This window comes from Scyliorhinus canicula, chromosome 6 (assembly GCF_902713615.1).
Source record: "Scyliorhinus canicula chromosome 6, sScyCan1.1, whole genome shotgun sequence".
In the NCBI taxonomy this organism is placed as follows: Eukaryota; Metazoa; Chordata; class Chondrichthyes; order Carcharhiniformes; family Scyliorhinidae; genus Scyliorhinus; species Scyliorhinus canicula.
In genome coordinates this window covers 99,929,108-99,955,728 of record NC_052151.1, presented here as the reverse complement: position 1 = coordinate 99,955,728, position 26,621 = coordinate 99,929,108, and the positions used below count along the sequence as shown (strand labels likewise).

Sequence of the window (26,621 nt, the reverse complement as noted above, 5' to 3'; positions counted from 1 at the left end):
GGCCCAAGAAGGGGGATGGCTGATCGGGGGGGAAGCCCCCCCCCCCCCCCCCCCCCAAACCAGGCTGATCACATAGAACGTAAGAGGGCTAAATGGGCCGGTTAAGAGGGTACACATGTTCACATTTGAGGGGACTGAAGGCGGACGTGGCAATATTGCAGGAGGTGCACCTTCGAGTCACTGACCAGGTCAGATTAAGGAAGGGATGGGTCAGGCAGGTTTTCCACTTGGGGCTGGACTCTAAGATTAGAGGGGTCATGATCCTGATCAACAAGCGAATGTCATTCGAGGCGGAAAGAATAGTTGCGGATGTGGGGGGTCGGTACATCATGGTTAGTGGGAAGCTGGGGGGCTGCTGGTGGTGCTCGTGGATGTGTATGCGCCAAATTGGGATGATGTGGAGTTCGTAAGGAGGATGTTGGGGAAGATCCCGGACCTGGATTCACAAAAGCTGGTCATGGGAGGGGACTTCAACATAGTCATCAACCCAGGGCTAGACCGGTCTAGCTCAAGGACAGGCAGGGTGCCAGCAATGGCAAAGGAGCTAAAGGGGTTTATTGAGCAGATGGGGGGGTGGACCCATGGAGATTTGGGCGGCCAAGAGTGACGGAGTTTTCCTTCTACTCGCACATGCATAAGGTGTACTCCCGGGTTGACTTTTTTATCCTGAACAGGGCTTTACTGACGGGGGTAGTGGATACTGAGTATTCAGCGATCATGATCTCGGGTCATGCCCTGCACTGGGTTGACCTACAGGTGAGCAAGGAGGGTGGCCAATGCCCACACTGGAGCCTAGACATCAGACTTTTAGCAGATGAGGAGGTGTGTGGGTGGCTGAAGAAATGTAGCCAGAATTATCTGGAAGTTAATGACACGGGGGAAGTTTCGGCTACAGTGGACTGGGAGGCTCTGAAGGCGGTGATTAGAGGGGAGCTGATCTCAATACGGGCCCACAGGGAGAAGGTAGACAGAGCAGAGACGGACCGACTGATGAAGGAGATACTACAGGTCGACAGGAGTTATGCGGAGGCCCCAGAGTCATGATTCTAAGGGAACGACGGAGGCTACAGGCGGAGTTTGGCTTGTTAACTACAGGGAAGGCGGTGGAGCAGCTGAGCAAGGCGAGGGGGTCATAGAACATAGAACAGTACAGCGCAGAACAGGCCCTTCAGCCCTCGATGTTGTGCCGAGCCTTGTCCGAAACCAAGATCAAGCTATCCCACTCCCTGTCATTCTGGTGTGCTCCATGTGCCTATCCAATAACCGCTTGAAAGTTCCTCAAGTGTCTGACTCCACTATCACAGAAGGCAGTCCATTCCACACCTTAACCATTCTCTGAGTAAAGAACCTACCTCGGACATCCCTCCTATATCTCCCACCCTGAACCTTATAGTTATGCCCCCTTGTAACAGCTTCATCCACCCGAGGAAACAGTCTCTGAACGTCCACTCTATCTATCCCCCTCATCATCTTATAAACCTCTATTAAGTCGCCTCTCATCCTCCTTCACTCCAAAGAGAAAAGCCCTAGCTCCCTCAACCTTTCCTCATATGACCTATCCTCCAATCCAGACAGCATCCTGGTAACTCTCCTTTGCACCCTTTCCAATGCTTCCACATCCTTCCTATAGTGAGGTGACCAGAACTGCACACAATACTCCAAATGTGGTCTCACCAGGGTCACGTACAGTTGCAGCATAACCCCACGGCTCTTAAACTCAAGCCCCCTGTTAATAAATGCTAACACACTATAGGCCTTCTTCACAGCTCTATCCACTTGAGTGGCAACCTTCAGAGATCTGTGGACATGAACCCAAAGATCTCTCTGTTCCTCCACATTCATGAGAACCCTGCCATTGACCCTGTAATCAGCATTCAGATTTTTCCTCCCAAAATGAATCCCTCGCACTGATCAGGGTTAAACTCCATCTGCATTTTTCAGCCCAGCTCTGCATCCTATTAATGTCTCTTTGCAGCTTACAACAGCCCTCCACCTCATCCACTACTCCACCAATCTTGGTGTCATCAGCAAATTTACTGACCCACTCTTCAGCCCCATCCTCCAAGTCATTGATAAAAATCACAAATAGCAGAGGACCCAGCACTGATCCCTGTGGTACACCGTTGGTGACTGGTCTCCAGTCTGAAAATTTTCCATCCACCACCACCCTCTGTCTTCTATGTGATAGCCAGTTGCTTATCCAATTGGCCAAATTTCCCTCTATCCCACACCTCCTTACTTTCTTCATGAGCGGACCATGGGGAACCTTATCAAACGCCTGAATTCCATATACACCACATCCACTGCCTGACCTTCATCAATGTGTCACAACACATCCTCAAAGAATTCAATGAGGCTTGTGAGGCATGACCCGCCCCTCACAAAGCCATGCGGACTATCTTTAATCAAACTGTTTTTCTAAATAATCATAAATCCTATCCCTCAGAATCCTTTTCAATATTTTGCTCACCACAGACGTACGACTGATGGGTCTGTAATTCCCAGGGATTTCCCTATTCTCTTTCTTGAAAATGGGAATAACATTAGCCTCCCTCCAATCATCCAGTACTACTCCAGTGGAGAGTGAGGACGCAAAGAACATCGCCAACAGCGCAACAATCTCCTCCCTTGCTTCCCGTAGTAACCTTGGGTATATCCCGTCAGGCCCAGGGGACTTATCTATCTGATGCTTTTCAAAATTTCCAGCACATCCTCCTTCTTAATATCAATCTGGTCGAGTCTATTAACCTGATTCACACTGTTTTCATGAGCAACAAGGTACCTCTCTTCAGTGAATACTGAAGCAAAATATTCATTTAGGGCCTCCCCCAACTCCTCAGACTCTAGGCACAAGTTCCCTCCACTATCCCTGATTGGCCCTACTCTCACTCTGATCATCTTCTTATTTCTCACATAAGTGTAGAATGCCTTGGGATTTTCCCTCATCCTTCCCGCCAGGACTTTTTCATGCCCCCTTCTAGCTCTCCTAAGTCCATTTTTGAGTTCCTTCCTGGCTACCTTGTAACCCTCTAGAGCCGTGCCAGATCCTTGCTTCCTCAACCTTACGTAAGCTTCCTTCTTCCTCTTGCCTAGAAGCTCCACTTCTCTTGAAAATGAAAATCGCTTATTGTCACAAGTAGGCTTCAAATGAAGTTACTGTGAAAAGCCCCTAGTCGCCACATTCCGGCGCCTGTTCGGGAAGGCTTCTTCACCTTATCATTCCTTCCTTGTCTCAGTGGGACAAACTATCCAGCACTCGCAGCAAGTGCTCCTTAAACAACCCCCACATTACTGTTGTGCATTTCCCCAAGAACAATTGTTCCCACTTTATGCTCCTCAGCTCCTGTCTAATAGCAGTATAATTTCCCTTCCCCCAATTAAATACCTTTCCATACTGTCTGTTCCTATCCCTCTCCATGATTATGGTAAAGGTCAAGGAGTTGTGGTCACTGTCACCAAAATTCTCTCCCACCGAGACATCTGACACATGGCCTGGTTCATTGCCGAGCACCAAGTCCAATATGGCCTCCCCCCTAGTCGGCCTATCTACATATTGAGTCAGGAAACCTTCCTGTACACACCTGACAAAATCTGCTCCATCCAAACCATTTGCAGTAAGGAGGTTCCAGTCAATATTAGGGAAATTGAAGTCACCCATGACAACAACTCTGTTACTTTTTTTTGACAAAGAGTCATCGGACTCGAAACGTTAGCTCTTTTCTCTCCCTACAGATGCTGCCAGACTTGCTGAGATTTTCCAGCATTTTCCCTTTTGTTTCAACTCTGTTACTTCTGCATCTTTCCAAGATCTGCCGCCCAATCTGTTCCTCTATCTCTCTGTTGCTATAGGAGGGTCTATAGAAAACTCCCAATAAAGTGACTGCTCCTTTCTTGTTTCTGACTTCCACCCATACTGACTCCGTTGACAAACCCTCCTCAACTACCTCCTTTTCTGTAGCTGTGATGCACTCCCTAATTAAGTGCCACACCCCTCCTCTTTTACCTCCCTCCCCATTCTTCTGAAAACATCTAAACCCTGGAAAATCTAACAACCATTCCTGCCCCTGTGAAATCCATGTCTCCGTAATGTCCACAACATCGTAGTTCCAAGTACTGATCCATGCTCTAAGTTCATCTCCCTTATTCCTGACACTCCTTGCTTTGGAACAGACACACTTTAACCCATTCCACTGAGTACAACTTTGCCCTATCAACTGTCTATCCTTCCTCACAGACTTGCTGCATACTATTTCTACCTGTTCAACAGCTAACCTATCCTCTGATCCATAGCTCTGTTTCCAATCCCCCTGTCAAACTAGTTTAAACCCTCTCGAAGAGCTCTCGCAAACCTCCCACCAAGGATACTGTTTCCCTCCAGTTTAGGTGCAATCCATCCTTCATGTACAGGTCCCACCTTCCCCAGAAGATATCCCAATGATCCACATATCTGAAGCCTGCCCTCCTGCACCAGCCCTGTAGCCGTGTGTTCAGCTGAACTCGCTCTCTGTTCCTTGCCTCACTTGCACGTGGCACCGGTAGCAATCCTGAGATCACTACTCTGCTTGTCCTGCTCTTTAGCTTCCAACCTAAGTCCCTAAAATCACTTTTTAGATCCTCATCCCTTTTCTTAGCTATGTCGTTGGTGTCTATATGCACCACGACTTCTGGTTGCTCTCCCTCCCCCTTAAGAATTCTGTCGACTCGATCCGAGACATCCCTGGCCCTGGGAGGCAACATACCTTCCGGGAGACTCGTTCGCGATCACAGAATCTCTTATCCGTTCCCCTAACCATTGAGTCTCCTATCACTATTGCTGTTCTATCTTCCCCCTTCCCTTCTGAGCCAGGCTCAGTGCCAGAGACCTGGCCGCTAGGGCCTTCCACCGGCAGGTCATCCCCCCAACAGCATCCAAAGCAGTATACTTGTTTTGAAGGGGAACGGCCACGAGGGAACCCTGCACTGTCTGCCCGTTCCTTTTTCTTCCCCTGACTGTAACCCCTTGAACTCCAAAGAAGTTGATTCCTCATTCATTGTGCAAGAACTTTATCTTTAGGACGATTTATGAATATGGGGAGAAGGCCAGTAGAATGCTTGAGCAGCATCTTAGAAAGCGGTAGGCACCCAGGGAGATGGGAAAGTAAGGGACAGACATGGGAACCTGGTCGGAGATTCAGCTGGGGTCAATAAGGCGTTTAAGGAACTCTACAGCAGCCTGTATGAGTCGGAACCCCCGGCTGGGCCGGAGGGGATGAGGCAATTCTTAGGGAGGATGAGGTTCCCGAACGTTGACAAAGAGTTGGTGGAAGGGCTGGGGGACCCGATTGGGTTGGAAGAGATAGCAGAAGGGCTGAAGGCCATGCAGCCTGGTGAAGCCCCGGGGCCGGATGGATACCCAGTGGAGTTTTACAAAATGTTCTCTGGGATACTGGGGTCACTGCTGATGAGGACATTTAACGAGGCAAGGGAGAGAGGGGGGCTTCCCCCGACGATGTCAGACACCACTATCTCATTGATCCTGAAGCAGGATAAGGATCCGGAGCTATGCGGGTCCTACAGACCGATCTCCCTACTAAATGTAGACGCCAAACTGTTGGCTAAGATCTTGTCCTCAAGGATTGAAGACTGCGTTCCGGACGTGATTGGGGAGGACCAGACAGGATTTGTTAAGGGGAAGCAGTTGACGGCCAACGTAAGAAGGCTGCTGAGTGTAATTACGATGGCCACAGAGGGTAGGGACGTAGGGATAATTGTCACAATGGATGCAGAGAAGGCATTTGATTGGGTGGAATGGAATTATCTGTGGGAGGTAGAGGGGTAGTTTGGATTTGGACGGCGCTTCGTTGGGTCAGGCTGCTGTATCAGGCGCCCGAGGCGTGTGTTCGGACAAACAGGTTGACATCGGGCTATTTTAGGCTGCACCGGGGGACGAGATAGGGATGCCCCCTCTCCCCACTGTTGTTCGTACTGGCCATAGGGCCGCTGGCAATTGCATTGAGAGCCTCAAGGGCTGGAAGGGGCTGTTCCGGGGGGGTGGGGTGGAGCACAGAGTCTCGCTGGAAGCAGACGATCTGCTCTTATATGTTTCGCACCCACTGGAAGGGATGGAAGAAATTATGAGGATTCTGGGGGATTTCATTTCATTTCATTTGGGCCGGTTTTCGGGTTATAACTTGAACATGGGGAAAAGTGAGATGTTCGCAATCGAGGCAAGGGGGCAGGAAAGGCGATTGGGGGAGCTGCCATTTAGAGTGGTGGGGGGAAGCTTCCGGTACCTAGGCATCCGAGGTGCGGGAATGGGAATGGCTGCACGAGCTAAATCTGACCCGATTAGTAGACCAAATGAAGGAGGACTTCCGAAGGTGGGAAATGCTCCCGCTGTCACTGGCTGGGAGGGTACAGACAGTGAAAATGACGGTCCTCCCGAGATTCCTGTTTGTGTTTCAGTGTCTCCCCATCTTTATTCCTCGGACCTTTTTTAAATGGGTCAACAAGGTGATCTCTGGCTTTGTATGGGTGGGTAAGACCCCGCGAGTTAAAAAGGGGATGCAATTATTACTGGGCGGCGAATATAAGCAGCACGAACACAGGCCTCGGCGGGCATAGAACAGAGCGATGAACCAAGATGGTGCCACAAACAGCCACTCGGGAGGGCTGCAGGGCGGAGGGAGACCCTGGAGAGCAGGGGCACAGCCACATGGCATACACACAGCTGGCAGCCATGTTGGGTGCCCCCTGGACTAAAGGAAACCCTGGAGCCCTGGGGCTCGACCTCATGGCGAGAGCGGTGACCGTGGCCATTTGTGACGGCCCCCTAACGGAGGGAAACCCCGGATTGCAGGGGCGCGTCCACAAGGTACGTACGGGTGATCCTGCAGGACCGGGGGTCGAAAACCCCCCACCAGGATTGTTACCTGGAACGTAAGGGGACTCAACGGCCCGGTCAAAAGATCCAGAGACCCACTTAAGAAATTTAAAAGCAGACATAATCTACCTACAAGAGATGCACCTGAGGGAGAAGATCCGACTGCTGGTAGGAAAGCGCTGGGCGGGACAGACATAGCACTCATGCTGCGGGACAAGGGCTAGGGGGGTAGCAATATTAATTAGCAAGAGGACGAAGTTTATGGAAACCAAGACAGTTATGGACCCAGGGGGACGGTACGTCATGGTCAGCGGTGTCTTGGAAGGGGCACCGGTCGTACTGGTAAATGTGTACACTCCCAACTGGGACGACACAGAATTCATAAAGAAGACCATGGCTGAAATCCCCGACCTTGACACACACCGACTGATCATTGGGGGCGACTTCAACTGTGTACAGGACCCACTGACCGACCAATCAAACCCCAGAGCAGGGAAAAAGCCTGGCATGGCTAGGGAACTGAGAGCATCTATGGAGCAGGAGGGGGCGGTGGATCCATGGAGGTTCCTGCACCTGGGAGTGAAGGAATTCTCACACTGGCGGAGAGAAAAAAATCTGCAAGTGGACTTTAACCTGCCATCCACTAGGAAAGCAGTGTACCAACTCCGCCAGACACGGGAGACCTTCTACGAACACAGAGACAAGGCTGGTCGCCTATTGGCTCACCAGCTGAGAAAGCAGGCAGCCAGAAGGGAAATAGCGCAGGTAAAGGGTAGCAGAGGTAGACTGGTAACAGAACCAAAGGAGGTCAATCGGGCATTTGAGACCTTCTACCAGGGACTGTACGCCTCCGAGCCCTCCAACGGGGGCGCGGGGATGAAACAGTTCCCCGTCGGACTGGAACTACCAGTTTTGGGGGAAGACAGACAGGGGGAGCTGGAAGCACCAATAGACCTGGGAGAAATCATGGAGAGCATCAGCTCCATACAGGCAGGGATGGCACAGGGACCAGACGGGTTCCCGGCGGACTTCTATGAAAAATTCGCACCAGTCCTGGCCCCACACTTAAGGGATATGTTTGTGGACTCACTGCCAAGGGACACCCTGACCCCGATGCTAGCACAGACCACAATTTCACTGATACTCAAAAAAGATAAAGACCTGATGGAATGTGGATCATACAGACCCATTTCACTGCTGAACGTGGATGCAAAAATACTCGCAAGGGTCCTGGCCAAAAGGCTGGAGGGCTGTGTACCAGAGGTGGTCACAGAGGACCAAACGGGCTTTGTAAAGGGTAGGCAGCTCACAGCGAACATCAGGCGGCTGCTGATCGTAATAATGACCCCCTCTGGGGAGAGAACACCCAGAGGTGATCGTCTCCCTGGACGCAGAAAAGGCCTTCGACAGAGTCGAATGGAAATACCTCCTCGAGATACTGGAACGGTTTGGGCTAGGAGTGGGGCACACCGCCTGGGTGAGGCTCCTGTACAACGCTCCCAAAACGAGTGTCCAAACTAACACCACCAGCTCTGAATACTTCCAGCTACAGAGAGGAACAAGACACTCTTGTTCGCGCTAGCGATCGAACCCCTGCAGGACGTGAAAAGCTGGAAGGGAATCCGGAGAGGAGACAGGGAGCACAGAGTCTCACTCTATGCAGATGACCTGCTCCTCTATGTCTCGAAGCCACAGGAGGGACTGAAGGCAATACTACAAATACTGAAAGTGTTTGGAACCTTCTCGGGCTACAAACTTAACCTGGGCAAAAGCAAGGCATTCCCAGCGAACCCAAACGGGGCAGCGAGAGAGCTGGAAGGACTCGCGTTCAAAACAGCCCAGAATAGTGATCCAACCATCAATTCACGCAAAACAGAGAGTAGATGTAAACTGTGGCTTTAATCGACTAGAACAGTGCCTGCCTGCAACTGCTCTGCGAGTGAGAGCCGCCGACAGGGCTCCTGCTCTTTATACCTCCCCTCAAGGGGTGGAGCCAGGGGCGGAGCCCACAAAGGCACCAACATGATACATTCCAGGTAATATCTCACAATGGTCCATAGGTGGAGCCCACATGGGCAACAGCGTGATACAGTGACATACATCGTGAATGGTCAATGCAATACGTTCACCACATTCACCCCCTGTTAACAAAATTGAAGTCCGGCGGGGATGAAGGATTCAAAAGTTCATCCTGTCTGGCGTCCGGATCGTGCACTGTGATCGCCGAAGCTCTGGCATCGCAGCTGGCCCGGGTGTCGAACTCATCTGTGCGTGCATGGGTAGTGAAGTTGCCGGTGCGGGCACAGACACGGACTCCGGAAGCCTGTCTTCTGGAGCTTCATTCCTGTCGGTGAAGGGGGAATGGAGGGCGGGAGGGGGTGCGTCTGCCATGTAGGTGTGGGGGTGCTGGTCAGCCTGGGTTGGGTGGGGTAAGTTGGGGTGGCGGTGGTAGTGGAACCTGCGGGTGCCAGGTCCCAGAGGGAAACCGTATCCTGTCGGCCGTCGGGGTGCTCTATGTATGCGTACTGGGGGTTGGTGTGAAGGAGCTGGAACCTCTTGACCAGGGGGTCGGACTTATGGCTCCTGACGTGTTTGCGGAGTAAGACAGGCCCCGGTGTCCTCAGCCAAGACGGAAGCGAGACCCCGGAGGTGGATTTCCTGGGGAAAACAAACAGGCATTCATGAGGGGTCTCGTTTGTGACCGTGCAAAGGAGGGACCTAATAGAGTGGAGTGCGTCGGGGAGGACCTCCTGCCAGTGGGAAACTGGGAGATTCCTAGACCGTAGGGCCAGGACGGCTTTCCAGACCGTGGCGTTCTCCCTCTCCACCTGCCCGTTTCCCCGGGGATTATAACTGGTAGTCCTGCTCAAGGTGATGCCCTTACTGAACAGGTACTGACGCAGTTCTTTGATCATGAACGACGAGCCCTGGTCACTGTGGACGTACATGGGGAAACTGAACAGGGTGAAGACACTATGTAGGGCTTTAATGACGGTGGCAGCAGTCATGTCGGGGCAGGGGATTGCAAAGGGGAAGCGGGAGAACTCGTCAACAATGTTGAGGAAATACGTGTTGCGGTTGGGAGAGGGGAGGGACCCTTTGAAATCAATACTGAGGCGTTCAAAGGGCCGGGATGCCTTTACCAGGTGAGCCTTATCCGGTCAATAGAAGTGCGGCTTACACTCCATGCAGATAGGACAGTCCCTGGTCATGGCTCTGACCTCCTTGGTGGAGTAGAGCAGGTTGCAGGCCTTGATGTAGTGGAGAAGCTGGGTGACCCCCGGGTGGCAGAGGTCATCGTGGATAGCCCAGAGTCGGTCATCTTGCGCGCTGCGCATGTGCCGCGGGACAGGGCATCTGGGGGCTCGTTGAGCTTCAAAGTTAGGCTCCTGAGGTTACACAGGAAGCCCAGTCCCAACAGGAGTGGAGCGCAGAGGTCGGGGAGTACATATAACTTAAAATCGGCATACTTGGCGCCCTGTATTGCTCAGGTTGCAGTAGTGCACTCTCAGATCTTCACCGAGTGCAACCCAGAAGCGAGGGAGATGGTTTGATGTGCAGGGATGATTGGGAGCGAGCAGCGCCTTACCTTGTCTGGATGAATGAAGCTCTCCGTTCTCCCGGAGTCGAACAGGCAAGGTGTTTCGTGTCCATTTACCTGGACGGTCATCATGGAGCTCCGGAGGTGTTTGGGTCGCGACTGGTCAAGGGTGACCACGCTGAGTTGCGGGTAGCCGGTATGGTCGGAGGTGCTGGGGTAGTCCCAAGGTGGCTGCCCCCGTCGGTCGCTCGTGTCGGGCAGCGTTGCAGATGGCGGCCAAAATGGCTTCCCCCGGCAGTTGCACGTGTCGGGCGGCGTTGCAGATGGCGGCCAAGATGGCGGCCCCCGTCGGTCGCACATGTCAGGCAGCGAGGAAGATAGCGTCCAAGATGGCGGCCCCCATGAGTCGCACGTGGCGGGCCGAGTGGGCGAGGATGGCCAAGATAGCGGCCCCCATGAGTCGCACACATTGTGCGGGCCTGAAGATGGCTGCCCCCATGGACAACACAAGGCCGATGACACGTCCGGGGGAGGGGTGGGGGGGGGGGCGCGGAGCCGGCAGACACGCTGCCACACTGCGGGGTCTGCGGGCCTGTCAGTCCGAGAGTCGGGCCTGCGATTTTGAGGATTTGGATCTGGCCAGGCAAACCTTAGCGAAATGTCCCTTTTTACCGCAGTCGCTGCAGTTCGTGTTCCGGGCTGGGCAGCGCTGCCTCGGGTGCTGATGCTGGCCGCAGAAATAGCAGGGTAGCCCCCCCGTGATTGGCGGGCAGCTGCACGGCACAGGCCTGGGGTACTCTTTGGCCGGGGGTCCACGAGGGGGTCGCGTGATCAAACGGGAAGCATTGAGGCTTTGGAACGCTACTTCTAGGGCGGAGGCTAGCTTTACCGTCTCTTCCGGGTCTAGGGCACCTTTCTCGAGTAGGCGCTGTCTCACGTAGTTGGGCCTGACTCCAGCCACGCAGGCGTCCCGAACGACGAGGTCCATATGTTGAGTGGCCGTAACTGCCTGGTAGTTGCAACTTCGTGCAAGGACTTTGAGGTCGCGTAGGTACTCCTCCAGCGATTCCCCAGGGCGTTGGCGGCGAGTAGTAAGGAGATGCCACTGGCCTTACCTATAAACGCTTCAGCATTGCGACAGCGTCTGCGTAGATGGAGGCTTCCTCGAGTTGTACAGAGATTCGATGGCTCACCCGGGCGTGGAGGAGACTCAGCTTCTGATCGTCGGAGACGGAAGGCGAGGAGGAGGCGGCAAGGTAGGCCTCGAAACAGCGGAGTCAGTGCAAAAAAATACCTTTCGTCTCCACAGCTTGTCGGTCGAGTTCCAGTCGGTCAGGTTTGAGGGCCAATTCCATTGTGGTGTTGTAGTCGATAAAATTGATGTGACCATCAATTCACGCAAAACAGAGTGTAGATGTAAACTGTGGTTTTAATCGACTAGAACAGTGCCTGCCTGCGACTGGTCTGCTAGTGAGAGCCGCCGACAGGGCTACTGCTCTTTATACCTCCCCTCAAGGGGTGAAGCCAAGGGCACCAAGATGATACATCACAGGTAATATCTTACAATGGTCCATAGGTGGATCCCACATGGGCAACAGAATGATACAATGACATACAGTGAATAGTTAATGCAATACCTTCACCACAAACAGATTCCAGATAGCCAGCGACTGGACACAGATCCACAAGTGGAACCTGATCAGCCTGGTGAAGGAAGTAAGAAGAGACCTTCAAAGGTGGGGCTCACTCCCACTGGGCAGCAATGGCAGAAAGAGTGAGGGGATGGGTACAAGAACCAGACACAGATTGGGTACAAATGGAGGAGGCATCCTGTAAAGCAATGACCCTCTGGGCCCTGGCTACGGCAGCACTCCCATCCTCCTCAACAAGATGTGGTAGTGGCCACACTGAGAACATGGACCCAGCCGAGACAACACTTTGGGATAGCCAAAATGTCCCCCATGGCTCCCATATGCGGGAATCACAGATTGTCCCCAGCCATGCTGGATACAACCTTCAAAAGATGGAGGTGGATGTGGGGCACATTAACGGTCAGGGACTTCTACGTAGGGCACAGGCTGGCGACACTGGATGAACTGACGAGGAAGTGGAGGCTAGCAAAAGGACAGGACATGAGACAGCTCCAAATAAAACACTTCCTCCGTAAAGAGACGGTAGGGTACCCCGGGGCCCCAGAAACCACACTTTTCGAGGACCAGATAGGCACAAGCAACGAGAAGGGGGGGCTATGTGGGAAAATAGACAGACAGCTACTGGACAGAGCCTGGACTCCACTGGACGAGACCAGACAAAAATGGGAGGACGAACTGGGGACAGAGGTAGGATGGGGACTCTGGAGCAAATCATTATAAAGGAAATTAGCGCGGGCGAAAAAAATGTGATGTGTATATATATATATATATATATACATACAACTGCTTACAAATATGTGAAATGCCAATAAAAAGATTTATAAATAAAAAAACAAATGGGAAGAGGAGTTAGGAGGAGAGGTAGAGGACGGTCTCTGGGCGGACGCGTTGAGCAGAGTCAACGCGTCAACGCGTCCACTTCATGTGCCAGACTCAGTCTGATACAATTCAAGGTCGTTCACCGGGCTCACATGACAGTGGGCCGGATGAGCATGTTCTTTGGGGTAGAAGATAGGTGCGCAAGGTGTGCAGGAGGACCAGCGAACCATGTCCATATGTTCTGGGCATGTCTGAAGCTTAGGGAATTCTGACAGGGATTTGCGGATGTCATGTCCAAGGTGTTGAAAACAAGGGTGGCGCCGAGTCCAGAGGTGGCGATTTTCGGAGTGTCGGAAGACCCGGGAATCCAGGAGGAGAAAGAGGCAGACGTTCTGGCCCTTGCCTCCCTGGTAGCCCGGAGACCAGTATTATTGGCTTGGCGGAACTCAAAGCCCCCGAAGTCGAGGACCTGGCTAACTGACATGACTAGCTTTCTCTGTCTGGAGAAAATCAAGTTCGCCCTGAGAGGGTCAATGCAAGGGTTCGTCCGGAGGTGGCAACCATTCATCAACTTCCTTGGGGAAAATTAACCGTCAGCAGAAAGGGGGGGGGGGGGGGGGGGGGCGGGGTTTGGGGTGGGGGGGGGGGGGTGGGGGGGGGGTGGGGGTTGGGGTTTAGTTTAGTTTAGAGTAGGGTGTTAGAAAAGGTGGGACCTGTGAGGGAGGAAGACGGCCTTTGCACTATGTTTATATTTGAATGTACACTGTTTCTACTGTTATTGTTATAAAACCATAAATACCTCAATAAAAAAGATTCTGAACATGAAGAGACCCGAAGCAGTTGGGACCAGGGGAGTGGAGGGGAAATCCCTCTGAAGGGTTCATTACAGCTGTGGAGAACAGACTTTCTTCTCCGTGACCCAGCATTGGGGCATGAATGGCCTCCAGTTTTCAACTGGGATGCAACCTCCATGGACCACCCTATACTATGCTACTAACTCCCCCCAAATAGCATTGGGGCTCTTGGAATTGGCAGGTATTCCCCACCAAATCTTTGGATGGTGGGGGGCGAACCCCTGCCATCCCAAAAATAGAGGCCTATATTTCCATGCAGCCTCTTTGCATGCTCCTGAGTATTGTTATTTTCTTACCTAACTTTGTATCTTATGCAAACTTGGATACTTTCAACTCAGGCCTCTCATCCAAGTCATTGATATAGGTAGTAAATAGTTGAGATGTAAGTACTGATCCTTGCAATACCCTGCCAAGTTAGAGACTGTCAACCCAAACACATCCACTTTATTTCTATAAAATCCCAGATTTTTGCCATGATGGAGCGAAATGGCTGTAAATTTAAGTCCTGGCCCTTAATATGACATGCTCCATTTTTTTGAGGGAGTTGAGTTGGGTTAAGGTTCCCACTTGCATGTTTTATGGAAGCAGCTAGCCATTTACAAGCTCCACTGAAGTGGGATTTTGGTAGGCTAGGATTGTGAAACCTGAAGTGTGCAGATTAGAACAGTTAAGAGGTCTAGGCTTGATGGATTTGTTTGAATAGCCTTTGGACAGGTAAGGTAGCCCTTTGGATCTGGTCCTAGGACAAGGAAGAAAGGCACCCTTTGGGGTTGTTAAAAGTGGACGTGACTATACATTTTTATGCAAAATCACATTGGAAATATATATCCAACTGTCAAAGAACTGTCCAATTATCGAGGCACTGTCAAAGAACAGTAGACAAGTTAGCATGGAGGGAGTAAGGGAAAAGGGTGGTAGACGGGTCATGCATTGGGACGAGTTGGTGCGAAAGCTGGCAGAGGGGATATAAAGGGCCATGGGGATGTGGGGGACGTGGGGATAGCTGAGAGGCATGTTGTGATAACCCTCACAAGGATAATGAGGAATCACTCATTTATCTCCATGTGAGGCTCATTGTGTAAGAGTTCCCATGGCTGAGGCCCGTCCAGCTGGGACTCATTATCAACACGGACTGGGAGTTCCTATTAGTCCTGAGATAGGAAACTAGTGTTGTCTGCCACGGGTGTGGCTTTACTTTTGAGTTAAAGTAATTTTGACTTAACCTTTTTCTTACTGTCTCCTGGATTACTACACTACAGAGTGCCTGTATGGGAGTTTCTGACTCGGCTCAGGAAACCGGTTGAGCACTGTATGGGATGCTGTTGTAGTAGGCTGCGGGCGTGGTTTTACTTTTGAGTTAAAGTAAATTTGGTTTAACATTTATCTTCGTGTCTGCTGAGTTACTACACACATGATGGCAAATTATGACATGGATGGGGTGTAGGGACTGAATGGAAGGGTGAGGGCTTTTTTTCAACAAATGGAAGGGTATATGGATAGGTGAGGGCTTTTTTTTTAGCAAAATACAGAGCACAGAGGCAGGCCTTCCACCCAGCCTACCTCCGCACCTGGCAGCCTCTGCACGCATTTCTGGAGGCAGCGGTACAACTTCCAATCCAGCCCACCCTCCCACAGAATGAATATCTGACCTGCGGGTGGCCATTTCTAACAAACATATTTTAAATGTTTCCCATTGTTAAACTGTGTACATTTGATTTTCCTGCGTTCAATTTTTAAAAATAAAATATGCTTTTCTATAATCTATTCACCTGGTTTACATAATGCATATGTCCTTCTCTATCATCAGAAATTCTAATTATGCCTAGATGTTCCCCTGCTTTTACCCCCTATTAGCTCGAGTTAATTCTCCATTACTAGATCCAAAAGCAAATATTCCCTTGTTGGGCTACGTATTGGGTTAGAAATGTACACATTTTTGCAAATCCATTCTCTTATACCATTACTTACTTCTTCTGTCTAATTAATATCTGGGTCGGTGAATCTCCCATGTTTTTGTACCCACTTCACTAATTTGCCTGAATTTTTCTATCTTCATTTCCATTCCATTATTAGGTGGTGTGTAGCCTATAATTTTTATTGCGAATGATGATTTATAATCATTTATTCTGGTGCCCATCCACCTCCCTATCCCACATTATGGGGGATAGCTTGAGGGTGGGCAAGCAGGGGGCTGTAAAACCTAGCCCAAAGTTTTCAAAGATTAAAGACAGAAAATGATGGAAACATTCAGCAGGTCAGACAGCATTGGCAGAGAGAAACGGAATTAACATTTCAGGTTGGTGGCCTTTCATCAGCACTAAAGAAAAATAGAATTAGAATAGATAGGTGCTTGGTGGCCTACAAAGACATAATGGGCCAAAGGAGGTGTTCTACAAAGCAGTTGCGCAATCTATGTTTGGTCCCTCTCTAATACAGAATTCCCCCATGTTAATGGGATCAATGGTGGGTGGGGGAGGGGGTCGGTGGAAGAATTTGCCAGGGAGTCCAAAAATCAGTTTTACACCTACATGAATTTTCAGCAGGACTTCCGTGTTGCTCGCTATGGACGATCAGGAATCCCACTTGGGGCCAGTGTAAAACCAATTTGCATGCCGCTATGGGATGCAGATGACGGTCAGACTGGAACCTTCCTCCAACACCCAATTATTTGCGACGCCAGTGGAAAAACACATCTGGACCAATGTGGCATGCAAAAGTCAGGATCTATTGAAGGCTTGGGGCTGCCTTCAGAATTCAGCATGGAGGCTGCCGGTGACCTTGGAACACCACAGCAATGCATGTGGAGGGCATCTATCACATGGGTCTTCCAGTTTCGGTATCTTCCATCTTTCCGCCTCAGTGTGTTCCTGTAGATCTATCTTTTTCTTCAGGTGGATCAGCGATGTTGGCCGCTTTTTAAATATGGCACTCTGATGTGACTGCAGGAAGTGTCCCATCAAGCATGCGCCACCATGGAAGATGGTGCAAACCATCAGATGCACTGTTAGTTGCACCGGGGATAGAAGGTATGGCATGGTTTCCAGTCACCCTCCACAACAGGAAATATTCCCCATACCCACCCATGCATAGGACTTAGTCCCGGATGGGAGAATTCCGCCCCATATCTTGAACAGTAAATATAATATACTAAATGTAAAGGAGTAAATCATAATTTCACTTGGAAAGAGTGTTTGTAGCCTTGGATGGTGGACAGATATACCTCTTGCATTTGCATGGATGTGTCTTAGGGAAGGGGGTGGAGGTGGGGGTTGGGGTGTTTGAGAAGCAAACCAGCATGTTGGAGAGGGATACTGAAATGGAAGATGTGTTTGGTGGCACCACGCTGGAGCTGGTGAAAATGGTGGAAGGTGATCTGTTGAATGCGGAGGCTTTTGGGTGGAAGGTGTGAGAGCAGATGTATGTGAAATGAATCAGACAAGGCCCTCAAGGCCCTGTCAATCACTTGAGTGAGACTCCTCTGTTGAGGAAAGGGAAGACCTTTCAGATGCACTGGTGTGGAAGTTTACGTCAATCACACCAGATACCACAAAACTGCAGAAACTGGGGCAGCACGGTGGCACAGTGCTTAGCATTGCTGCCTACGGCACTGAGGACCCGGGTTTGAATCCCGGCCCTGGGTCACTGTCCGTGTGGAGTTTGCACATTCTCCCTGTATCTGCGTGGGTTTCGTCCCCACAACCCAAAAGATGTGCAGGATAGATGGATTGGCCACGCTAAATTGCCCCTTAATTGGAAAAAATAATAGGGTACTCTAAATTTATTAAGAAAAAACTGCAGGAACTGGGAGAATGGAATGAAGTCTTTACAGGAAGCAGGATGTGAGGAAGCGTAGACGAGGTAGTGTGGGAGTCCTTGGGCTTGGAGTCAATAATCGTTGATAGACTATCAGTATTTTGCTTTCCAATGAATGTTTTCAGAGGAACTATTATTTCAAAGTTTGCTTTTATAAGGTTAATAGATTTGACCTAATCCCCATATTTCAAAACTGTCTAGCATTCAGTACATAATTGTGCAAGATCTAAAAATGTGTGCTTTGTTTGCAAGGAAATTAATAATAAATTAGCAGATATATCTTGCAAGATTTAACTTGCAACACTATGTTGTCCAATAGTGATCGGGGCAAAATCCTCTTAGATTGTAAATGCCAATACCATCCTCCATTCCTCAGAAAAGAATGGTCATTTTTCAACCATCTTAAGGCCTGAATTGTTGGGCAGGCTTTCTGTCTGAACAAAAGTGCCAGCAAACTCGCAAATCAAGAGGGAATAGTCCCTTCGCAATATTGGCCTCTGCCATTTCTCAGTGGGGGTGGCAGGGGAATGGGGGCTGGTTATAAATTGTACCTTCACGGTTCATGGTAATAGCTGCCCGTTAAATCAATGTGCTTCTGAAAGGTCTACCGTTTCCTCAACAGAGGAGTCTCACTCATGTGATTGACAATGTGTGTAAATCAAAATGTATGATTTTGACGAACTAGGTGCCTGAAACCTAGTGTGCAGACTAGATCTAGTAGAAGCAGTGACCTCAGCAATAGAGATATAAGGAGCGATCTAACAGAAACATTTCTGTCATTTGTGGCGGGTTTTGCTGGGAGTTTCCCGCCGGCTCTGTCAGCAAGTTCTCCACCGCTATCTAATGATACTTTTTTTGAGTCACTTTTTTGAGCCCTGGGGAGTTTCTCACTGGTTTAGGCCACAGTTAGGGTGCAATTCTCTGGAATAATTTCTCAGTGTGGTAGAGGGTGGGGATTGTCGCCAGCTTCCTGGTGCTCAGCCCAGCAAGGCTGGCAAAGCCTTTCAATGTTAATTGGCCCACTTAACGAGGCCTGGCGGACTTATTGCCACAAATAACGACTTGTCAGCTGATTCACTGGCACCATGCTCGCCAGCCACTCGCTAACATGATCAAGCAGCACTTAAGCTGCACTTGCTCAGACAACCCCAGCCAGCTCACAACAATGGGGCCCAGGAGACCAGTCCCACGATTCGGGGGTGCTGACCTGGGGAGGCTCCTGGACGTGGTAGAGGCTAGGAAGGATGTTCTGTTCCACCAAGGGTCCTGGAGAGTGAGCCACAAGGCAGCCAGTGCTGCCTGGGATGAGGTGCCGGTGGCCGTTAGCTCCAGCAGTATGACCAAAAGGACTGGCTGGCAGTGCAGGAAGGTCAACAACCTACACTGGGCAGCACGAGTGAGTAGACACCAACGCCACCCACCATCAAGGGAGCATCCTCCCCCACAATTCCCCGAACACCGCCTTCACACACCCGCTCCCTCCACTGTGAACCACACGGTGGCTAACAACGCCTTCTCTGTTTCCATGCAGGGAAAGATCTCCCACAATCGGCGGGAGGGCCCAGACTGCCGGTGGGGTGCCGGACCTAAGAATCCTCACCTCCTTCAAGGAGCGGGACCTGGAGGTTAACGGAGTGGCCACAGATAGATTGGTCACTGACGCGGAGGCTGAGGGACGCCACAGAGGTGAGGAACCACCGGGCTCCACCTGGAGCACCTGCCAAACGTGAATACTGATTGCCTTACTGACTGACTGACTCATCCCTCCCACTGACCACATGCAGGTACTCCAGCCGGCGGCACTGGCACATTCCGGGCGGCCCCCTCTCCTGACTCAGAGGATGTCATCATTATAGTCACGGCACAGCTGTTATCCCCACTCCCCATCAACGTAGAGGCACACACCTCAGTGGAAAATGTTGGTGGTCAGGCTTTGGGGCACAATCTGGTGAGCACCTCACTGCTGATGATGCACATCAGGTGGAGGCAGGAACCCCCAGGTGAGACGGCAGATGGAGGGCTGCTGGATCCCATGACCCAGCTGGGTCCCAGCTTAATTCTGAGCCTGTGGAAGTGGGTTTTCTGGAGCTGATGGAGATGGTAGGGAGCAGCCAGGAAATTCAGAGGGAGATGTACCAGCAGATCCATAGTCACTTGGAGGAGTCCCAGAGGCTTGGGGCACAGGAGATGGCACCGGCAACGCGTGGCACTGAGGCCGAGCACTGGGGTGACATGCCCAGAGTCCCCTGGGCTCTTTGCCGGTGAACAAAGATGGTTGCTCACCTCCTTGGCTCCCCACAGAAGCCCTTCCACCAGGTCCACGTTTTTCAAAGGAGTTTTAATCGGCCCCAACGTGAGCAGTTGCTGGGGAGGTCACTGAATGACAGGAGGCTGTTAGATATGGGGATCTCTCTCATTGATTGTATGGAAATGGGGCTTAAGTGGAAATAATTGGTTTCTTGCCACTCCATGGCGAGATCCCGATTTCGCCTATGGGAGCGGGCCAGTTGCATCGCAAACTGTTTGGCGCCCGGCACGGATCTAGTTTTTGGCCTCTCCCGCTATTCACCAGCCTTGTTTCACTTGAGCGAGAGCGCAACGAGGCTGGAAAATCGGTCCTAAGAATTGTTTTCATCACTGGGGAGCTGAACGCAGAGATCAGGCTGCCATTGTGAAAGAGTACCCCAATCTCGAAGTGAGCTTGTGGGTCCCCCCCATCCCCCCCCCCCCATGGGCAATGACTCCCCTGACACACATGAGCATTACCCACAACCCTCCAAGAAAGGGCACCCTGCTTGCTATAGGCTCCCTGGGGCCTCCCCTTCATGCCCACCACACCCCCCCCCCCTTCCAGGCTCATCCTTCCAGGACCACCAGCTATCACCTCCCCAACCTCTGAGGCCTCTTCTTATCTTCCCTGCATCCCACACCCCGCTTACCCCCTCCACCCTCCTTCCATGGGCATGACCCCCCTTGGGCCTGGACACTTGGCATTGCCACCCTGGCATTCGGGCATCCTTGCACAGCCACACTGGAAGTGCTCCTGCCAGCTTGGCAGTGCAATGTTGCCTGCATTCAAGGTGAGGGTTAGGTTGCCACCCTGCACTATTCCTGGCCACCCAGGTTGGCCTGGTCGACCTCCAGGTGCCATTTCGCCTGGTTCACATTTGTGTGGACCAGCACAGAATGGCACCTGGCTGCAGCCTCCCTGGGGATGCCGGTAGATACCGGTTAAGCTTGCCTCAGTAGGTTTAAAACCTCCTTAGATGCGCACCATTTGCCCAGTTTGGGTGGCATTCTGACTCTGATGCCTTGCAAGATCTGGGTAAATCTCACAAGGCGCAAAGGCTACCGGGATGCCTGCGGGAGGCCTATCCTGGCATCTACCAGTCACACCACACTCTGACTCAAGCGCGACGCGGGTTGTAGTTCTTTATTTTATGTCAGTATTGCTTGTGAGGTTTACCTCTGGTGGTTCTAGGTGAGTTGGTATGATGGAGGTAAGGGCAAAAGGTGGGATGTATGGGTTGACATGAGTTGGCACAAAGTTGGCATAGGGACATAGAGGGCCATGAGAAAGAGTAAAGGCATGGGGGTAAGAAGGACTTTAGGGGCTGGGTAGAGAGGAATGGGGTAGTTAAGGTAAAAGGGGTTGGGTGGACTGCCGTAGAGTGGCACAGATAGTATGAAGAACTATGTAATGGTGAGTAAGGGGCACAGGGTGGCATGGAGGACATAAAGGGCCATGGGTATGTAGATGGGGGCTTGAAGTGGCAGAGGTTGATATGGATGGGGCATCGGGAGAGTTGGGGGTGCGGGTTCCAATGAAGGCTAGAGGACTGCTTTTTAAAATGAATTTAAGAGTACCCAATTCATTTTTTCCAATTAAGGGGCAATTAACATGGCCAATCCACATCTTTTAGGTTGTGGGTACAGACCCACGCAGACATGGGGAGAATGCGCAAACTCCACACGGACAGTCACCCAGGGCTGGATCGAACCTGGGACCTCGGCACCGTAAGGCAGCAGTACTAACCACCGTGCTGCCCGAGAGGATTGTTGTTTTGTTTTAATCAATTCTTTAAGTATCTCCAGAAAGTGCCAGTGCACAGAGGCAGGCGTTCCGCCCAGCCACATCCGCACCTAGCGGCCTTCTCAACTGTTCCGGGGATGGTGGATCCAGTTTCTAATTCAGCCCAGCACCCGGCCCGAATGAAAATCCAGCTGGGTCTCTTCTTCCTTGGTCAGTTTGGCAGGGCAGGAAGAGTGAAAATCCAGGCCTTAGTGTTGGAATTTCTCTATGCATTGGTTTTGGTTTGCAACTGTGATTATGTCATGGTTATTTATTTTAAATGACATAATCACTTTGTTGAAGCAACACAAAACGGAAACAGTTGACTTTTAACTTTCTTAAAGTTGACATGAAGATGGACATTGTGCACTCTGTGCGCTCTGAATTGGAGTTTCACTTGAAGGCTGGTACATAGGAAAATAAATAAACTGACCTGTGAACAGCTATTGGCAGAATACTATTGTTACCATGGTTACTGCTTTTTGAATATGCATTTATAGCAGAGGTTACAAACAATGAAAAACTGGATATACTCAATGATGTAAGTAAATAAGAACAACATTAATTTTCTGGGGTTTCTTCAGATCCTCCACTGAGGTTAAGACAGGTTTTTAGGAGAGGCGCAATGGAAATTCACTCTTGAAATTTAAAAGCGTGAAATCTCTCTTTTACAGAAAATTGAAGCAGTTTGAAGTCACCTGTATAGTCATTCAAATAAGACAATTAAGAAAGCTTGGTGGAATTTTAAGTTAAAAATAAAGTGCAGCTGAAAGATCTACTTACATGTACATAGGCTGCAACTGTAAATGAGATGTTTTCTGTGGGCCCTGGTAGCCATACGAGTCAAATCCTCCTATGAAATCAACTATTGTTGTAAAACAGGAACATCATTAGATTCAAGTGGATGCACTGAATTAACAGATTCATGTCTGTTTGTGTTTAAAAAGAAAAATCTCGCTGTAATAGAATTAATGCAAGATTCTCATAATCTATTTCTTCTCTTCGACATGCTGCCCCTTGGTGACATCAACTGAAAATGCATTTAAGTTCCATCTGTATGATGATGACAGTCAGATCTACCTGACCAGCACTTCACTCAATCTCTCTATTGTCTTCAAATTTAGTTTGACTGCTTTACTCTGCTGCCTGTATCCTAACTCACACCAAGTCCAGTTCAACTACCAGCCCTAAACTCATTGACCCACATCAGCTCCTGGTTAAGCAAAACCTCAACCAAAAAAATTTCAGTCTTGTTTTCAAATCCTTCCAAAGCTATGTTCCTTTTGATCTCTGCAACATCCTTCCGTCATGCAACCTCTGAGATATCTGCATTTTTTCAAATCTGGTATCTTGCGTCTTCCCAAATTTTATTGCTCCACCAACTGTAGTCCTGTTTCAGTTGTCAAAGCTGGAATTTGCTCAAACTTCTTTGCCTCTGAACCTTTCTTTCCTGCTTCAAAACATTATTTCAAACCTACCTCTTTGGCCAGACTTTTGGCCGTCCACCCTAATACGTTTTTGTTTCTTGAGCCCTGCTTTTGCAGAGCCGTGGAGAATCTGCGGGACTCACAAATGATGGATGTAACCTGGGTCCGGAAGTCCTGCCCCCTTATCTGAGAGATCCCATTTTGCTGAAAGGAAAAAATGGGGTGGGGCATGACTCTCACGAAACCTGAACTCACCAGGGCCATTTGAACTCAGGCAGACTCTATTTTCACTGAGCAAGGGCCTTAAACCATAGTGTGGGAGTTACAATTTTTAGAGCAGTCATAAATCTCTAAAAGGTCAGATAAGGACTGCAGAACTGTCGAGCTGCGAACCAGTTCACACCGCAAACCCTTTAAAAATAGAAAAATAGCCTGCCTGTGTTTGTGAAAGATAAAAACGCTCACGCTGTTATGTTATTTAAATGCCGAACCATTTAAAAATCTTTGAAAAACTAAGACGCCTGTGTCAGAGAAAGTTGAAAGAAATCTGTTTCAACAGTTACAATAGCTATTTGTTGATATCATCCAAAAGGCTATTATCATGTTATTATTAATGCTGGATGCAATCCACAACCTATAATTATTTCAGTAGGGGATCCTTGCTTCACAGTTTGATTGACAGCTTGGAAGAGGTTATCAAAAGATTTGTTGTCGCTGAGATGGGATTATGAATATAAGGATTAAATACGTGAGGGGATTTAAATGTTATGAACTGGCTTTCATGAATGGCAGTGTTTTATTTTAACTATAGTAAATGTTGTCAGAGATATTTCATACTCTCAACATGGTTCTTGTGGTCTGCTCTTGGCAGGTGCTGGGTGAGTTGACATGGTGAGTATAAAGGAAAAGGGTGGCAGGTGGGTGGCAGAAAAAATAAAGAAAAATAGACTTGGGAAATTTACCAGCATTATCTATCTCTGGTGTTCAAAAAAATAATTCAAGAAAACTTCAGTAAATATTATTTGTCAGTTAAAGCTAAAAAGAAAAGTTACTGGGATATTTTTATTTACAATATATTGTGAGTCAGAGGTTCTGCTGCATTATAAAACAGTCGCATAAAGAGAAGAATCTTCTGTCCTTTTAAAAGGCCACTGTGGTCACTACCACCAGTGTCCAATGGTGGCGAGCTCAATTGGATCCTGCACCGGCATTAGCCAACCCCCCCCCAACTCTCTCTCTCACACTCTTTCTCTCACACACTCTCTCTCTCTCACACTCTTTCTCTCTCACATTCTTTGGGCGCGATTCTCCGCTCCCCACGTCGGGTGGGAGAATCGCGGGAGGGCCGGGCGAATCACGACACGCCGCCCTGGCACCCCCCGCGATCCTCCCACCCCCCCAAAATGATGTGTCGCGGAATCACCGCTCGCCGTTTTTTACGGCGACTGGCGATTCTCCGGCCCAGATGGGTTGAGCAGCCTGACGTTCCTGACCTGTTCACGCCGGCGGCAACTACACCTGGTTGCTGCCGGCGTGAACATAGCGCGAAAGGTAAGTTTGGGCCTGTGAGGGGCGGAGAGGGGATTGAGCACCACGGCTGTGCTCGGGAGGGGACTGGCCCGCGATCGGTGCCCACCCATCGTCGGGCCGGCGTCTCCAAGAGACGCACTCTTTCCCCTCCGCCGCCCCGCAAGATCAAGCCGCCACATCTTGCGGGGCAGCGGAGGGGAAGACGGCAACCGCGCATGCGTGGCTGACGTCACTTAGGCGCCGCCGTCGCGTCATTCTCGGCGCGCCGCTTTGACGCAAGCGTCAAGGCCCGGCGGCCGAGTTTTTCACAACGCTGCTCCTAGCCCCCTGGGGGGGGGGGGGGGGGGGGGGGGGGGGGGGGGGGGGGTGAATAGGGTGCGAGGAGCGGCTTCCGACGCCGTCGTGAAACTTGGCCGAGTTCACGACGGCCTCCCCGATGCTGCGCGGGAGCGGAGAATCGTGCCCTTTCTCTCTCACACTCTCTCTCTCTCACACACTGTCTGTCACACACTCTTCCCTCTCTCACACTCTTCCCTCTCTCACACTCTTTTCTCTCTCTCTCACACTACCACCACCCCCCCCCCCCCCCCCCCCCCCCCCCCCCCCCGGCGACCCCCCACACCCTGCCCAAACCCTGGAACAAAGACCCCATCATTTGGGTACGTTTCTAATTTTTAAAATAAATTCAGAGTACCCAATTCTTTTTTTTAAATTAAGGGGCAAGTTAGCCTGCACACCTTTGGGTTTGTGGGGTGAGACCCAAGCAGACACGGGAGAATGTGCAAACTCCACACAGACAGTGACCTGGGATTGAACCTGGGTCCTCGGCGCTGTGAAACAGCAGTGCTAACCACTGCTCCACCATGCCGCCACTTTTGGGTTAGTTTCTCTTGAGGCAGGAATGGCAAGCAGGCGATTTTCTGATTCAAGCTACCCACCTTGGGATTGATGACACCAGGCTTTGGTGTCAAATTTTTGATAATACTCTTGTGAAGTGCCTTGGGACTTTTTACAATTTTAAAATGGAAGTTGCTGTTGAGATACCAGAAGAACTAATCTATATACTGCCTGATTCTACTTTAATCACTTGTGTTGCTGAAGTGGAATGCCTGGCAGCTTTTCATTCCACCATATGTGCCAGCCTTATTTATCAACTTTCCGACTCTGGTTCTATATTCTCCATTGATGGTCAAGCCATTATGCTGCACACTCCAGAATTCATTTCTCTGCATTTCTGTCACAACTTTCAAAAATCTCTTCACACGTGCTGTTTCTTGAGCTTTGTACCACATCCTCCAATTCTCCTTCTATTCCTGCTACCCCCAAATATGAGGATTGATGCAATATCTTTGGACATCAAATGTATATTGAAATGCTCGTTGTTGTTGAGATGTGACAGAATCCAATCAGTGAAAACATATCAAAAACTTCAGTAATTGAGAATATGCTTAGAATTTATTAAACAAAATGGCTATCATTTCTTACCAGGTAGTACATCTGCTAAACCTTTCACTTAATTTAGAACCCTTTTTTGATGCTGTGTTTTCTAGGACCATAAAGGACTTTTTTCTTTTAGTTTCAGCTGACTAATAATGCTTACTGCAATTTCATTGAATTTTTTCCTGAACACCAGAGGTAGTGTTTCCAAGGTAAACTTTGTCTGTGTCATTTTTAACAAAGTAGAGTAGTGATGGACAGAATTAAGGGAATATATGTTCAAAGTAGCTTGCAATATTGCATCAAGCATAAGTAATTATTCATTAAAAGCAAGGTCACAGAAAAACATTTTGCTGTGTGCCTCACACAATCTAAAAAGACAGATTCATTATGGTCATCAGAGTGACCATTACAACGGCCATGATGTCATTTTAATTTTATTAGAGTGTTAACTATTTATCTAAAAGTCATTAATATGAGAAATGTTTCACACATAGCAGGAGTTTTTACCTTGCTCAAACTTAAATTTCTATTTGAATACACTTTAAATTTTAATTATAGTGCACATAGTGACTAATGGAATGATCCAAATTGGCAAAAATCAACCTTAATTA

General features: G+C 49.8%; 1 protein-coding gene across 1 annotated transcript in view; it reads right to left on the bottom strand.

Moving 5' to 3' along the window:
• nkain2 (sodium/potassium transporting ATPase interacting 2) overlaps positions 1 to 26,621 on the bottom strand; it is a 651,746-nt gene that overhangs the window by 17,642 nt on the left and 607,483 nt on the right. Inside the window, exon 6 of the mRNA XM_038799726.1 lies at positions 22,397 to 22,478. Within this exon, the coding sequence (XP_038655654.1) occupies positions 22,397 to 22,478 (82 nt within the window). The remainder of the gene's footprint in view (positions 1 to 22,396; positions 22,479 to 26,621) is intronic.